This window comes from Podarcis melisellensis (genome assembly GCF_964234715.1).
Source record: "Podarcis melisellensis genome assembly, chromosome: 16".
Classification (NCBI taxonomy): Eukaryota; Metazoa; Chordata; class Lepidosauria; order Squamata; family Lacertidae; genus Podarcis; species Podarcis melisellensis.
Window position 1 is genome coordinate 15,684,288 of NC_138533.1, and position 15,329 is coordinate 15,699,616.

A 15,329-nucleotide genomic window follows, 5' to 3' on the forward strand; every position below is an offset into this window, starting at 1 on the left:
GGGTGGCGCTGTGGGTTAAACCACAGAGCCTAGGACTTGCCGATCAGAAGGTCGGCGGTTCAAATCCCCGCGACAGGGTGAGCTCCCGTTGCTCAGTCCCTGCTGCTGCCAACCTAGCAGTTCAAAAGCACATCAAAGTGCTAGTAGATAAATAGGTACTGCTCCAGCGGGAAGGTAAACGGTGTTTCCGTGCGCTGCTCTGGTTCGCCAGAAGCGGCTTAGTCATGCTGGCCTCATGACCCGGAAGCTGTATGCCGGCTCCCTTGGCCAATAAAGCGAGATGAGCGCCGCAACCCCAGAGTTAGTCACGACTGGACCTAATGGTCAGGGGTCCCTTTACCTTTATCCTATCCCCTCAGAGTCTCCTCCAGACTAAACATCCCCAATTCCCATAAGGCTTCGTTTTCCAGGCCCTTGATCATCCTCTGCACACCTTCCAGCTTGATCAATAGTCTCCTTAAAATTGTGGTGCCCAGAACCGGACACAGGACTCGAGACGGGGTCTGACCAAGGCAGAACAGAGCATTGCTATGTTACTGTTCTGTACTTTTCCTTCCATGAAGGGAAGCAAGATTCTAGTCCCTGTGGGAGCATTGGAGGCAGGCCACTGAAAGCCCTTGGGATGGGTTATGCAAGAGAGCCGAAAGGGGCCTCAGGCCAAGCACCGCTTCCCCTTCTCTTTCCTCATTCTTCTGTGAAGTGTTTTGCAACATTGCCAGGGAGACTGGGCACAAACAGCACCCCGTTCCCAGGACTGATGCCAGCGGACCTCTACCTTGGAGACATCTCCTCCTCCTCCCCCACCAGCCTCCAAAGCCAATGTCAAGTTCGGCAGAGGAACTGGGCCCATCCCCACCCCTTTAAGCCCTGCAGATTTTAACACCCCCGATTCTTCACTGCTACCCATCATCTTTCCCTCCCCTCAACCCCACTAACTCTTCAACAAGACTGGTTGCTATGGAGATGGTTTTCATTTCCTAACAAGGTGAGAGAGGGTGGCGGGAATAGCCACCCAGGGAGTGGGGAAGAGGGAATTGGGGCCTCGCAGCAGCAGGCAAACAAGTGATTTGAAGCAGGTTGCTGCCCAAAGCAAGAAGGGGGGGGGACTGGGGTCCCAATTCACCAATCTGCAAGTGTTACTCTTTTGGGAAATGCCAGGCATACCTATTCAGAGGGGGCTGAAGAGGAGTTAATGGAGGGGCCAGAATTTTTCGATTGCATTGCAATCTCGCCTTTCCCTCCAAGGGGTTCAAGGTGATGCACGTGGTTCCCACTCATTAATTCCCACAACCCTGTGAGGTAGATTAGGCTGAAAGGCAGCAGCACTCGGAGAGCTCCATGGCACAGTGCGGATTCGAACCCTGGTCTCTCCCAGGTCCTAGCTTGGCACTCTAACCACTGTACACCACAGGCAATCAAGAAGGGTATTGGGCAGAAGGGATGCAGGACTGGTCCCTATTCGGACACCCCTCAGCGTAGAGGCCTGAGCAGGGAGGACAAGGGCCAAGGAGCAGGGCTGAGCAGCAGAGCGCGCCACTTTGCACGTGAAAGGTAAGGATTTTTACAGGAGAAGCAGGCTGCAAGTGGGCGCACACTTGAATCCAGGACAGCTCCGGCTGGCTGGGGAGAAGGCGGCGGCACCTTTAAGTGATTCTAGGGAGTAAGTGGCTAAGTGGCATTTCTGCCTGTGGTTAGAGCCGGGTCTGAACCCCTGGCATCTTGAGGCAGGGCTGGAAAGAGCCTTCTGGGCCTGAGATACTGCCAGTCAGTGTAAGCAACACTGGGCTAGATGGTCTGACTGTGTAGGGCCGCTTCCCAAAACTGCAGAGAAGTCACTTCTCCCACCCTGGGACCCGCCAGCTGTTTCGGACTACAACTCCCATCAGCCCCTAGCTGGCACTGAGTAGAAGGGAGGGGAGGAAGGGGGAACCTTCTTCACTGCTGCTGCTGCATTCCGGAAACCAGAAACTTGACCTCAGGCAGCTGGCAGATCGCCTAGTTTCTCCAGAGTAGCACAATCCTGCCCCCTGCTGGCTGCTAGGAGTGTTGCTGACTGATGCTGGTAAGAGCTCCCAATCCCTTGAATGCAGAAAACGTGCTCACCCCCCACTCCAGCAAAGCAAGCCCTTCTGGGGCAATCACAGAATTTTAGAATTGGAAGTTCCAAGGTCATAGAGTCCAACCCCCTGCAATGCAGGAACGGCAGCCAATCCCTGCCTGCTCCTTCCTTGCCACACACACTTCCTGCAACATGCATGCTCCACGCCCCCCCCCAGCACAGCACGCAATCTGGGCTCAGCCCTCCGGTCCTCCTTTATTGTGGAAATATCTCTGGCTTTTGTAACATCCAGGCTGAAGGAAAGACGTTCTGGGGAGCCCAAAAAGCTTGTGCAGAACTTTTTGCTTTGCTGCTGGTCAGAATGAAACTGAATCGTGTGGTTGTGGCTGCCTGGGTTGGTTCTCCTGTTCTCCCCACAAACACACCAGCCCCCCAACGCCCCCAACATGGGTGCCTGTGTCAATTCCTGCTTCTGTACCTGAAAGGAGTCGCATCCCTGATCTGTACAGCACATCAAAACATTGTCCGACAGGGCAAAACAGGCCAAGAAAAGGATACTTCACCCCCTTACTGAATGCCTATGGAAGCAGGAGCTGAAAACAAGTCACGTCCTTTAATGTTCAGCCAACCTTCCGTCTCTCCCAACAACCCCAGAGAGAGAGGGAGACAGAGAGAGACAGAGAGAGAGAGAGAGAGAAGTTGCAGCCTGCAGCTCATGCACCAAATGGATGGCAGAAGCTATACTCCTGACAAGTACAAAAACAAGGGCGAGGCAAGAGGAGGTGGCACCACCCTCGTGATGCCAGGCGTGCTGCTGCTTGAGAGCGCGCCAATCCCGCCAAGCAGAAGCTCTTCCCCACCACGTGGTTCTTCTTCTGCGGGTGGCAAGGCTGGCAAAGCGGGAGGCTGCGTCCTTTCGCTGGCCCTGCCAATGTCCTGAACGGGGTAGATTAAGAGGAACGGCCCCGCTTCTGAGCCCGGGTCAGTGGAAGGCGGCAGTGGCAGCGCCCGGTCAGTCCTGAGCCTCTTCTGAGCGCCACTTCAGGGACTCCTCCTTCCGGGCGTCGGGCTTGATCTGGTTGCGCATACCGCCCAGGAGGTTGGAGGTGGCTTCCGAGGCCACGATGAGGGGCTTGACCACGGTGGGAGGGATCTGCCGCAGGACGCCTCCCACCGCCCCGGTGATGCCTTTCTGCTCGTGGCCACGAGTCGCCACGTCGCAGATGGCCTGGGCTGTGTCGATGACACCCTGGAGAAAGAAGAGGAGGAGGAGTCTGGATTTGATATCCTGCTTTATTACTACCCAAAGGAGTCTCAAAGCGGCTAACATTCTCCTTTCCCTTCCTCCCCCACAACAAACACTCTGTGAGGTGAGTGGGGCTGAGAGACTTCAGAGAAGTGTGACTGGCCCAAGGTCACCCAGCATCTGCATGTGGAGGAGCGGAGACGCGAACCCGGTTCACCAGATTACGAGTCCACCGCTCTTAACCACTACACCACACTGGTGCAGAGGAGGAGGTAGAAGGATGGAGAGAGAGCGTGCATCAGGACCTGCCAGAGGGCTGTAAACAGGGTTTCTCCAACTTGAGTCTCCAGCTGTTTTTGGACTACAGTTCCCAGCATCCCATACCACTTGGCCTGCTAGCTATGGATGATGGAAATTGTAGTCCAAAAACAATTGGCTACCCAGGATGGGGAAACCCTGGCTGGAAGGAACCTTCCTTTTCAAATATATAAAGATCATTAATTTACTAGGCAACATGTTTTCCTAGTTCAATTTTATGTAAGCTGCTGTTGTACACTCTTATATATTAAAAAAGGGTGTGTGTGTGTGTAAACAAATAGTAATGATATTCCGCTAATAGCGAACTCAGACAGTGAGTGCCGACAGCAATGGAGCCAAAATGGGGCTGCTGGAAAATCAGAGGCAGCATTTGCTTGCCCAGAAGGACCCCAGCATGTGCAGAAAGAGAACAAGCCTCAAGGAAACTAACCCAAAAGCAGCTCAAGGAAGCCAGAGCAGTCCTGGATTTTGGAAGATTCGGGGCAGATAAAAGGAAGCCCTTCTTTGCACAGGGGAGAGTTAGCCTATGGAACTCACTCCCACAGGAGGCAGGGATGGCCCCCAACCTGGAAGGCTCTAGGCCTTACCTCTCGTACGGTGTCATAGGCCTTGGCCACCCCTTCACGCAGGTCGGCAGGTTGCTGGCCGCGCCTCAGCTTGCGTGTGTGCTTCTTGTCCAGGAGGGTGCGCGTCATCGGGGGGGCGGTAGGGGACAAAATGTCGTAGACGGTCTCCGCTGTGGCCTGCAAGGGGGAGAGAAGGGATGGCAAACCAGGAAGGAGAGGCAATTCTGAGAACCCTGTTGCCCTTGCGGGGACCACAATGCCTTCAAATATCTGAAGGGCTCTCGCATGGGAGATGGAGCAGGCTTGCTCTCTGCTGCTCTGAAGAGTAGGAAGTGAGCCAACAAATTCTAATGACAAGGAAGGAGATTCCAACTATGCTTTCGGAGGAACTTTCTGAAGGCAAGAGCTGTTTGGCAGTGAAATGAGGCTGTGGTTTAGATGACCCCTTGAGGTCCCTTACAACTCTACAGTTCTACGATCCCCTCCTCATCACTAAGGGCTGGAGAAGAACAAGGGCCACCCCTCGCAGACCACCCCTGCCCATCTCAGACCACGCAGCCCAAACCTGGATGGCCTGCACCAGGCGGTTGCTGAGCTCGAGGGCCGCCGACGCGGTTGAAGTGCCGAAGGAGGCTGCCCCACGCTGCAGGCCCCGGATGATCCTCCCATCCTTGCGGTACTGCTCGATGGGCAGCCAGAAGAGGTCACGGAGGCCGTGGACTGGGAGGGAAAGAGAGAGGAGAGGGCATTGCAAGGGCAGCACCGTTGAATGTCAGGCACAACCATTCCTCTTTACCCAGGCCTATGGCTATTCAGTAATCTATGGCCTGTCAAAGTGTGGAGAGGCAGGACTGTTATGGTTATGATTATTATTAGGATGTCTCTGTCTATATACTTTTTACTATGTTTTTCCATTGACGTTTTGTAATGTGTTTCTAACGTTGCACATCTCCCTGAGATCTTCTGATAAAAGATGGTATGTAAATTGAATTATTATTATTATTAACTGTGCTGCTGGATCAGGCCAAAGGGGGACTTACCTGGTCCAGCATGCTGCTTTCCACCATGGCCAACTGGGTGCACACTCCTCCCCAACGGGAAATCCACATGCAGGGATGGGAAGGCAACAGCTCCCTCTCCCCAACAAGGGGGTGTTCAGAGGTAGACTGTGCCTCCATCTAGTACTCATAACTACCCTCCTGTTTGTATACGTAGATAGACAGGAAGCCTTCAAACCCCCAACACTGCCGCCCGATACACTCCCAGACAACCCCCTCCTCCCGCCAGACTTACAGAGCTGCACCACGGAGTGCATAGGCCCCACGCCTCCCAGGATGCCTGGCAGCTGGTTCTTGCGGATGTCCGTCAGCCACTCGGTCAGGGCGTAGCTCACCACCTTCTCCACGCCCAGTAGCCTGCGGAGGCGGAGAAGCAGGTGGTCAGGGGCCCCAAAGGGCAACGCCCACCAGATCCGGCCCCCCAGGCCAGTGAAGCAAGTGAAGCCGTGGGGAGGGGCTGCCGGCAGAAGTGTCTCAGGCAGCGGGATGTGGAAGCACCCGTGGCTTTTCAGCCCAGCTTGACAACGGATAAATGGGGCTGCCTCCATTCAGATACTGGCTTCTTACCATGCACCACCAGGATGCTGGGGGGTTAGAGCCTCTCCTTGCCCTTCTCTCCACTGACACACCCCACCTGGCTACCCTAAAAAGGTGGCTCCTCACCCATGTCGACAGCAGAGCCTCTTGAGCTTGAGCTCAGAGCAGTTGAGCTGCGCCAGGCCGATGAGGATGCCGGCAAAGGTGCCCTAAGGAGAAACGGAGAGAATTTTTGTAGACTGGGAAGGGACCCTGCGGGTCATCTAGGCCAACCCCCTGCAGTGCAGGAATCGCAGCTGAAGAATCCCTGACAGGTGGCTGCTCTGCCTTGGTTTAAAAGCCTCAGGTGAAGGAGAGTCCACCACCTCCCAAGGGAGTCCTCTCCACTATCGAACAGCTCTTGCCACCAGAAAGTTATTCCTAAGAAGGGTGGACACTGACCCAGCAACCCCGCTGCCTCTTCCAGACAGGCACTCCCCTTCCCCACCCTCGCCTTTGCTTAATCCAGGCTTTCCCAAACTTGGGTCTCCAGATGTTTTGGACTACAATTCCTATCATCCCTGACTAGCTAAGGATGGAGCTGTAGTCCAAAAACAGATGGAGACCCAAGTTTGGGAAACCCTGGATTAATCTCTCCCCACCCCCATACATTCCTGGGCACAAGGGCCAGGCTTTAGAGGGGAGAAAGAGGCAGCCTGGTGGGGACCGCCATGCCCTTTCTGTGATCCATGGGTAGGCAAACTAAGGCCTAGGGGCTGGATCTGGCCCAATCGCCTTCTAAATCCTGCCCGCGGTGGTCTGGGAATCAGCATATTTTTACATGAGTAGAATGTGTCCTTTTATTTAAAATGCATTTCTGGGTTATTTGTGGGGCATAGGAATTCATATTTTTTTTCCAAATATAGTCCAGCCTCCCACAAGGTCTGAGGGACAGTGGACTGGCCCCCTGCTGAAAAAGTTTGCTGACCCCTGTCCTGTGCTGAGACCCTAAAACACAGCCCCCTTGAGTTGTCCTGTTGCAAAAGCAACATCAGCTGGAATGAATGACTGGAAGGTGGAGAGAGACTGAGAAGCAGCTCAGCAAAGGTCACTTGTAGCGGGTAAGAAAGTTCCCCAGGCCTTGGGGGGGGGACACGGAGGGGCTCCTGCAGACTCTGCTACTCACCACTTGGTCCACGGTCACATGCTTTCCCTGGTAGTCCAGCCAGATGGGCACTTCGGACGTGAACCGGAACTCTCTGGAGAGGGAGAAGCCAAAGAGAACGGGAGATGCTTTTTCCCTTGTGGTGGGAAAGCGCTGGCAGCAGTGCCGGCTACCACTCCGTGGCCTGTCTACCCCAGCATCCTGTTCTCACAATGAACATGTACCTCTAAGAACCTAGAAAGCTAGATAGACTGCCTCTGGGCCTGGAGGTTCCATAAGCACCTAAGAAGAGCCTGATGGATCAGGCCAACAGCCCATCTAGTCCATCATCCTGTTCTCACAGGAGCCAACCAGGTGCTTCTGGGAAATCTTCAAGCAAGATTTCCTTCCTGTGGTTTACAACCAATGTTATTTAGAAGCATTTATTTGCCTCCAGCTGTGGAGGCAAAGCATAGCCTGGATGGCTAGTAGCCATTGATAGCCACCTCCTCCTTCCTTCTACAGAACACGCATCCTCCCACAACAAGCTGGGCAATGAAACTTGTATTTCCTATCTCTCATAAGCATTATAAATTCTGCAGTCCCCTGTGGCGTAGTGGTTAGAGTGTCAGACCTCAACCTGGGAGATGAGGGTTCAAATCCCCACTTGGCTCACTGAGGGTGACCTTGGGACTGGTCACTGCCTCTCAGCCTAACCTACCTCACAGGGCTTTTATGGGGCAGAACGGGGGACGGGAAGAAAGAAAATGGGGAACGGGGGAACCATAAATGCTGCCTTGAGCTCCTTGGAGGAAAAGTGGGGTGTAAATATAGTAATTGATAGAACTCTCCGCTAAGACTCTGCAGCTTGGCCCTGCTGCCCCCCAACATCCACGCGCCCCATCCTTTCTCCCTCCCCACGTCAAGCGCTTGTACCGGAAGTAAATGGGCTGGTCGGAGGAGGAAGAGGAGGCGTTGGACAAGGAGCTGTTTTCGCTGGCCGTGGTCTCCATCGAGGCTGTCATCTCCCCCTCGGCTCCCTCAGGCTCTTTCCCCGAGGACTCTGGGCGACCTATGGAGTGGAAGAGCAGCATTGGGCAATGAGAGAGGGAAGAGGGACACTTCTGGGGGTTCCTCTAGACAGCCTCTGCCATCCCTGTGACACTCTGGATGTTGTTGGACTACAACCCCCATCAGCCCCCAACCAGCATGGCCAGCAGGCAGCCATGGTGAGGAGGGTGGTGCGGAACTGGAGAAGCCCTCCTCCTCTAGGGAAAGGGAAAAGCTGTCCACGGAGGCACAGGTCAATTCTGTGTCCAGGGCAGCTGTCTACCCTGGCATGCAGGCTGAGACCCTACCTGTCTGCAGACTGTCTCACCAGAGTGGTGCATGTTCTAGTTATCTCCAGCTTGGACTACTGCAATGCGCTCTGTGTGGGGCTACCAGAGACCACAACTAATCCAGAATGCGGCAGCTAGACTGGTGACTGGGAGTGGCCACCGAGACCACATAACACCAGTCTTGAAAGACCTACATTGGCTCCCAGTATGTTTTCGAGCACAATTCAAAGTGTTGGTGCTGACCTTAAAAGCCCTAAATGGCCTCGGCCAAGTATACCTGAAGGAGCGTCTCCACCCCCGTTGTTCAGCTCAGACACTGAGGCCCAGTGCCGAGGGCCTTCTGGCGGTTCCCTCACTGCGAGAAATGAGGTTACAGGGAACCAGGCAGAGGGCCTTCTCGGTAGTGGCGCCTGCCCTGTGGAACGCCCTCCCAGCAGATGTCAAGGAAATAAACAACTATCCGCCTTTTAGAAGACACCTGAAGGCAGCCCTGTTTAGGGAAGTTTTTAATGTTTGAGGTTTTATTCTGTTTTTAGTCCTCAGTTGAAAGCCACCCAGTGTGGCTGGGGAAACCCAGCCATATGGGCAGGCAGGGTAGAAATAAATATTAATTAATTAATTAATTAATTAATTATTAAAGGAAGATCCTCCCGGGAAGCCAGACACTCACCTTCTGAGCCAGCCTCGGAGGGCACGACGGGGTTAATGCTGGCAGCCACACTGGTGAAGAAGTCCTTGAGGAAGAACAAGGCATCCTGGAGTAAAAGCAAAGGGAAAGCAGGAGCCTATTATTATTATTATTATTATTATTATTATTATTAAGTATTTCTACCCCACCTTTCTCTCAAGCTGGGATTCAAGGTGGCTTACAACATTTGGGAATAAAAAAAAAATGCAAAGGAATAGAAACTAACAATAATTAAAAATGCATCAAATCACATTTAGAACCAGCAATCCAAGTTTGTTTTGATTTCATCCTGTGCCACTTCTATTTTCATAGCAGGCATACAATAAATCTAGCAGTTTGCAAGAATATTTATTAAAGTTTTCAATAATAATACAATAAAAATCAAAAAGAAAAAAGAAAAAAATAACAAAAATACAAAAATAAAAATAATTAAAAACACATGAAGTTTCCATTACTTATTTTTCATTAACTTATTTCCCAGACCTCCTCATACCTCCCTTTTTTGTATTCCAATTCAAATTGTTAGTTCAGCAAATCCTTATAATAAATCTAGCAGTTCGTAATATCATCTTTGGAAACTCCAGCGCAGACATCTCCAATTTGGGCAAAGTGGGAGGGAGAAGAGGAGGAATCTACCCTGCTTGGTCTTGCCAGGTCCACCCCTCCCATCCCGAAAGGCTCACAAGGAAGCCGCTTGCTCTGCTGCTGGCTGCAGCCACACTCAAGGTCACCAGACACTGGAAATCTGCATCAGGTCCCTCTAGGGATGGTTTTAGAGGTGTGGTGCATGGCCTTGTCTGAGCATTTCATCCACTGCCAGAGGGATGTGAGGGGGGGTGTTACAGAACGAAGCCATTTTGATATTGTATGGTTTCAGTTTATACACTTTATACATAAACATACTGCACTGCATAGGCCCCCAACAACACATGCCTCTGCCGTATCAATATGTGACGCTTCAAAAAGGTCCCTTTGCAGAATCTATTTTATTATGATGTCTGCCAAAGTGTCCTGAGCCATCTGTTCGTGTTATTCTATTGGAATAACATGCTCCACACAGTCACTGTTTCTTATTTCTTTACCGTTTGTCCTGTTTGCAAACTAAATACATCTTTTAAGAAACAGAAACAAAACAGCTCAGTCAGTAGAGCATGAGACCTTTCATCTCAGGGCTGTGTGTTCGAGCCCCACATTGGGCAAACGATTCCCGCATTGCAAGTGGTTGGACTAGATGATCCTGTCCAACTCTACAATTCTACGATGCTAGGAGCAGGCCAGGCACCCAAGCCACAGCCACAGGCAGCCATTTTGGCTATGAAAACCCTCCTCCTCCTGTGGGAGGGCAGGGAGTTCTGAGCACAGGTGTGCTCCCAAACAAAGCGCCCCCCCCCTGCAGAGCACCTAACCCCAACCCCCCCTTACCTGGTCAATGTTGAGCCTGAGTGGCATCAAGGAGACACGAAGGCAGCACTCGGGACCCCCCAGGCCAGACTCAGGGCAGACATGCAGGGCTTTGATGGTGAGCTGTGAAGAAAGAGGGGGGGAGTGGTCAGTCTTGCAGTGGCCCCCAGTGACAGAAGACGAGGGAGCTTTCCAGAGGCTGAGTTTCAGCAGCACCAAATCCCCCTATCCACAAAACTGTTTCACTATCAGACTCCAGACCAGGCTGAACTACCAGAGTCTCATCCGGCCTCCAAGATCCAGGTGGGTTTATTTTTTCTGTAACATTTATATACCGCTGGTTATTGTAAGGGGGCGGGGACCCTCAAAGCTGTTTCCGAAAAGAACAATGAAATTGCTGATAAACAGATATTTAAAACATTCGGAGAGGGATAAAAAATGAACTAAAATCGGGTTAAAACACACATCGACATTCTATGTATCTGGACAGAGATGTCTAATCCAAAATGTCTTTAGCAGGAGTACTGTGAAGGTGCCTGCCTTCAATAGGCAGGGAGTTCCAAAGTACCACACTGAAAGATCAATCTCTTACAAATGCAGAACGGGTATTACGTGGCACCTGCAGCAGTGCCAGTTCTGCAGCCTGAAGCGGTTGAAAGGCCCATCTTGCAAGCAAACTAGTCCCAAGTTGTTAAGGGCTTTCTATACTAATAGCAACACCTTGAACCCGGGTCCAGCAGCAAACTGGCAAGCAGAAGATCTCTCCGCCAAGGGGTGAGATATATGCTGACAAGGCCTCATTCCTGTCAGCAACCGTGTCGCAGCATTCTGCACTGACTTTAGCTTCTGGATCAAGAGCAAGGGATGTCCCCACATCAAGCGTACTGCAGTAATCTAGTACTGGAGGCTCCACCGTCCCCAAAAAATAGCATACAGGAAAGGGGATCCTCTGGACTTTTCCAGTCCAAGGAGAGGCGGAGCCAGCTAGGAGCCAGGGGAGAGGTCTGCTCCTTGGTGCTCACCAGCAATGCGACCCACAACCCCCCACCTGCTCTCAGGAGGCCCCCGTACCATGTTGGAGTGGGCTCGGCGCGGCATGCACTCGCTGCTGTACAGGTAGAGGAACTTGTTGATCTGAGAGGAGGCCAGGCGGTCTCGGATCTCCAGCTCCTGGACAATGAAGACCTGTCTGGCCACGGGCTGCTCCTCCAACTCCACAGAGGGTTTCTCAGATGTGCTGCTGCTGCCGCTGCTGCTGCTGGGGTAAGTTTCATGCTGGAAACTCACCTGGAGAGGAGGGGAGAGGTGAGGGCAGGTGAGGTCACCACTTTGTCTCACTCCCCCCACCACCACTGGGTTTTTTTTGTTTTGTTTCTTGCCAATTAATTTTTATTCATTTTCGAATTTGTAACACATTGAAACCAAATTAAAATTAATACCGGCTTCCTCCTCTCTCAGGTATATTCCAATTTTTTGGAATTCACTTTTACATGCTGCTTATTTTACAGATTTATCTGTAATTAACATCTTTCCCTTTTTTTAGCAAATTCCTCATCTCTCAGCTATTCCCCTTTACCAACACCCACATATAGATAAAACAAAATTATATCAAGGAACGATAAGTGAGGTTGCAATAATTTTAAATCGTTCGGGATGCTGGAATGAAGTTATGTGGTTTTAGCAGTAATGTTACAAAGGGGTATGTAAAAATGGATTGTCAACAGGTGAGAATGTAAAGCTACAATATATTAAGATGAATTATTAAGATAAAAGCAAAAACGGAAAGGATTTGCTGAAATAACCAATTGAACTAGAATACAAAAAAGGGAGGTGTGAGGAGGTCAGGGAAATAAGTAAATGAAAGACAAGATATGGAAAGATTGATTTGTTTTTAACTGCTTTTATTTTTCTGTATTTTGTATTTTTTGTTTTCTTTTTTCCTTTTTTCTTTTTTGTAACTTTTTTGAAACTTCAATAAATATTATTTTAAAAAAATAAAAATAATTTTAAATCGCTTGTTCTCCTCTCAACTTGCATGTTAGTTTCATTTTCTTATCCTGGATGATTTTCAGCTTCTGCCTGTTTGCGTGCACACGTCCAGGGGAGACTTTTCCTTTCCCCCACTGTTTTGATTCATTCACCTGTCCTCAATGGAAGCTCAGGGTGGTGTATGCTGCCCCCCCTTTCTTCTCACAAACAACCCTAAGAGGTAGGCCAGGCCAAGAGACTAAGAATGGCCCAGGGTCACCAAGTGGGTATTTTTGGTGCGTATTGTAGTCCTAGTCCAGCAGTCCCCCCCGATGCCCCCCACCTCTTTCCTTTTAGATCGCTTGCGCCCCACCAACCAATAAAGCGACTCCCTGCCTTCTAAGCACAGCCGTTCTTGCAAGGGCCTTTCTGGGGAAATTTAATTTAATTTTATTTTCATCCTAAGACCTCAGGGTGGTTCACGGAATAAAATACAGGAGAAGAAGCATGCAAGTAATTAAAACGAAACAGCAGAACAAGAACCCACCCCTTCCTACAGGCACATTTAAAAGACCGTCTAATATTAATCAGCCAAAGGCCTGGTTGAAGAGGAACGCTTTCACCTGGCGCCTGAATATATATATATAAATAATGAAGGTGCCAGGTGAACCTCTCCTGGGAATCGGGGCACCCATTTTAAACTCGAAGGAGCCCCCTGAGCAGCGAGCGAGGCCCCCCCTCCTGCGCCACCAGCTCTCACCTTTGTCAGCTGGATCTCCATCAGCAGGTCGTGGATGCGGCTGGTGCCCCCCTGAGCCCGCCAGGTGTTCTGGGGCCGGTTGGTGACAGAGGAGCGGGACGGGGATGAGCGGGCGCTGGAAAGAGACGGCTTCGTCCTGGAGAAGGTGGGGCGGAAAAAGATGGGGAGCGAGAGCTTGTTAAAGTCAACGGATGAGGCTTGCTCCTCCGCCCCGCCAGCCGTAAGAACATACTGGAAAAGCCTGCTGGGCGGATGGCAAATGGCCCGTCTGGTACAGCATCCCGTTCTCATAAATGGCCAGCTACACGCATCAACGGGAAACCGGCAAGCACAAGAAAACTTTCCCTCCTTTTGGGTCCCAAAAACTGGCACAGGCAACTCCCCATTTATGCAGGGGGCCTCCATGCGTGTAACTGAGATCGTGTGTATTGGAAAGACCCTGGAGAGTCCTAGTGGCTTGCAAGGATGTCCTCTTTGGGCTCTAGGGAGGGTCTCCTTGCAAGCCAGAAGGGAGGCGGGGCTGATGTGCAGGGAGGGAGTGACGGCTGCTGCACTTCCCCGCATGGCAGCTGTTAAGCAAGGAGGCTTCCACAAAGCCCCTCTGGCTCACAAGGAGCCCGAACAGGACATCCTCTTCAGGCTCTAGGGATGGTCTCCTCACAAACCAGAAGGGCAGCGGGGCTTGCACCACTGACGTGAGAGGGAATGATGGCTGCTGCACTTCCCCGCATGTCAGCTGTTAGGCAGGGAGGCTTCAACAAGAAGACGTCCTCTTCAGGCTCTAGGGGCGGTCTCCTTGCAAGAGGACCTTCCGGGGGGCAGGGATAAAACGGAAAAAAACAGGTGGCAAAGCAACAGGTAGGCAGCTGAGGGAGAGTGGCTCACCTGGGTGAGTGGGCGTGGCCAGAGGCAGAGCGCCCCAGCCCAAAGTCCCTCCCACCATAGAGATGCCAGACCACCGAGATCTCCCGCATCATCACCCGGCTCTCGGGGACCGGGAAGCGCGAGGGGGCCTTCAAGAGGTCCGTGCTCCCCAGGGGGCGAGAGAAGTGCCCCTCCTGGATGCGAACGGGGCCTTCCAAGAGCTTTGTCACCACTGGCTCCCCGTCTCGGGGCTGCGGAGAGAGGAAGCAAGAGGCAGAATCAGAGCACAGAGTTTCCAGAAACTGGTATGTAGATGCATTGCTGCCTCCAGCCACGGAGGCAGGGCAGAGGTAAAGGTAAAGGGACCCCTGACCATTAGGTCCAGTTGTGACCAACTCTGGGGTAGCGGTGCTCATCTCGCTTTATTTGCAGAGGGAGCCGGTGTACATCTTCCGGGTCATGTGGCCAGCATGACTAAGCCGCTTCCGGCAAACCAGAGCAGCACATGGAAACGCTGTTTACCTTCCCGCTGGAGCGGTATTTATCTACTTGCACTTTGAGGTGCTTTCGAGCTGCTAGGTTGGCAGGAGCAGGGACCGAGCAACGGGAGCTCACCCCGTCACAGGGATTCGAACCGCCGACCTTCTGATTGGCAAGTCCTAGGCTCTGTGGTTTAACCCACAGCGCCACCCGCGTCCCGAGCCATCAATAGTGCCTCTTAAAAGCCATCCAAGTTGGAAGCTATCGCTGCCTTCAGAGAGGTGGTTCAGCAAGGGCCCTTGGCTTTGCTAAATCCAGAGAAATAAAGGCTTGGCTCCAGAGACAGCAGATGGCCTGAGGCCTGGCACTCCCCTTGCAGAAGGGCCAGTCCGTACCGGGATTCCTGTGCCTGGGGCATCCAGGATGCAGAAGTCGTCCGTGGCTTCGCTCTCGCCCTCGCTGTCCTCCGAAGGGCTGAAGTCCAGCCCCTCCCCGACGGGGGTGGGGGGTGGGGCCGGGGTCTTTCCTGCCTTGCCCACGGCTCCATTCTCCCCGGGGAACAGGTAGACGGAAACCGGGGAGGGCTGCCGCCTGAGCCCGGAGTCACCTGGGAAAGGGGGGAAAGGTGATATTAAACAGGGCAAGCTCCACTCAACTTGTGCTCCTCCCAGCTCTGAGCCACCTTCCACTGCCTTGGGAAGACAGCAGGAAGGATGCAAAAGGCACAGCTGAAGGTGGGATCAGGGGGAAGAATTCTCTCATGAAACAAAAGCAGAAAACATGTCGCGTGTTGGACTGGATGGTTTTGTCAGGTGTTATATTAGAGTGGATGAGATTACACATAGCTGACAGATGAAGAATTGGAGGTTCTTTATTTTAAGTTTTTGCTTTTCTCTTTCTTTCATTATTCCCTCTTTTTCT

At 52.1% G+C, this 15,329-nt stretch overlaps 1 protein-coding gene across 1 annotated transcript in view; it reads right to left on the reverse strand.

The window, feature by feature from the left end:
- Positions 1-2,653: 2,653 nt before the first annotated feature.
- Positions 2,654-15,329, reverse strand: part of ATG2A (autophagy related 2A) — a 38,706-nt gene continuing 26,030 nt past the window's right edge. Inside the window, exons 30-42 of the mRNA XM_081892956.1 lie at positions 14,804-15,015; positions 13,950-14,179; positions 13,065-13,200; positions 11,408-11,623; positions 10,358-10,459; positions 8,918-9,002; positions 7,844-7,979; positions 6,950-7,022; positions 5,911-5,993; positions 5,483-5,604; positions 4,755-4,909; positions 4,211-4,366; positions 2,654-3,308 (exon numbers count right to left, since the gene is read on the reverse strand). Coding sequence (XP_081749082.1) covers positions 3,072-3,308; positions 4,211-4,366; positions 4,755-4,909; positions 5,483-5,604; positions 5,911-5,993; positions 6,950-7,022; positions 7,844-7,979; positions 8,918-9,002; positions 10,358-10,459; positions 11,408-11,623; positions 13,065-13,200; positions 13,950-14,179; positions 14,804-15,015 — 1,943 coding nt within the window. The 3' untranslated portion in view covers positions 2,654-3,071. The remainder of the gene's footprint in view (positions 3,309-4,210; positions 4,367-4,754; positions 4,910-5,482; positions 5,605-5,910; positions 5,994-6,949; positions 7,023-7,843; positions 7,980-8,917; positions 9,003-10,357; positions 10,460-11,407; positions 11,624-13,064; positions 13,201-13,949; positions 14,180-14,803; positions 15,016-15,329) is intronic.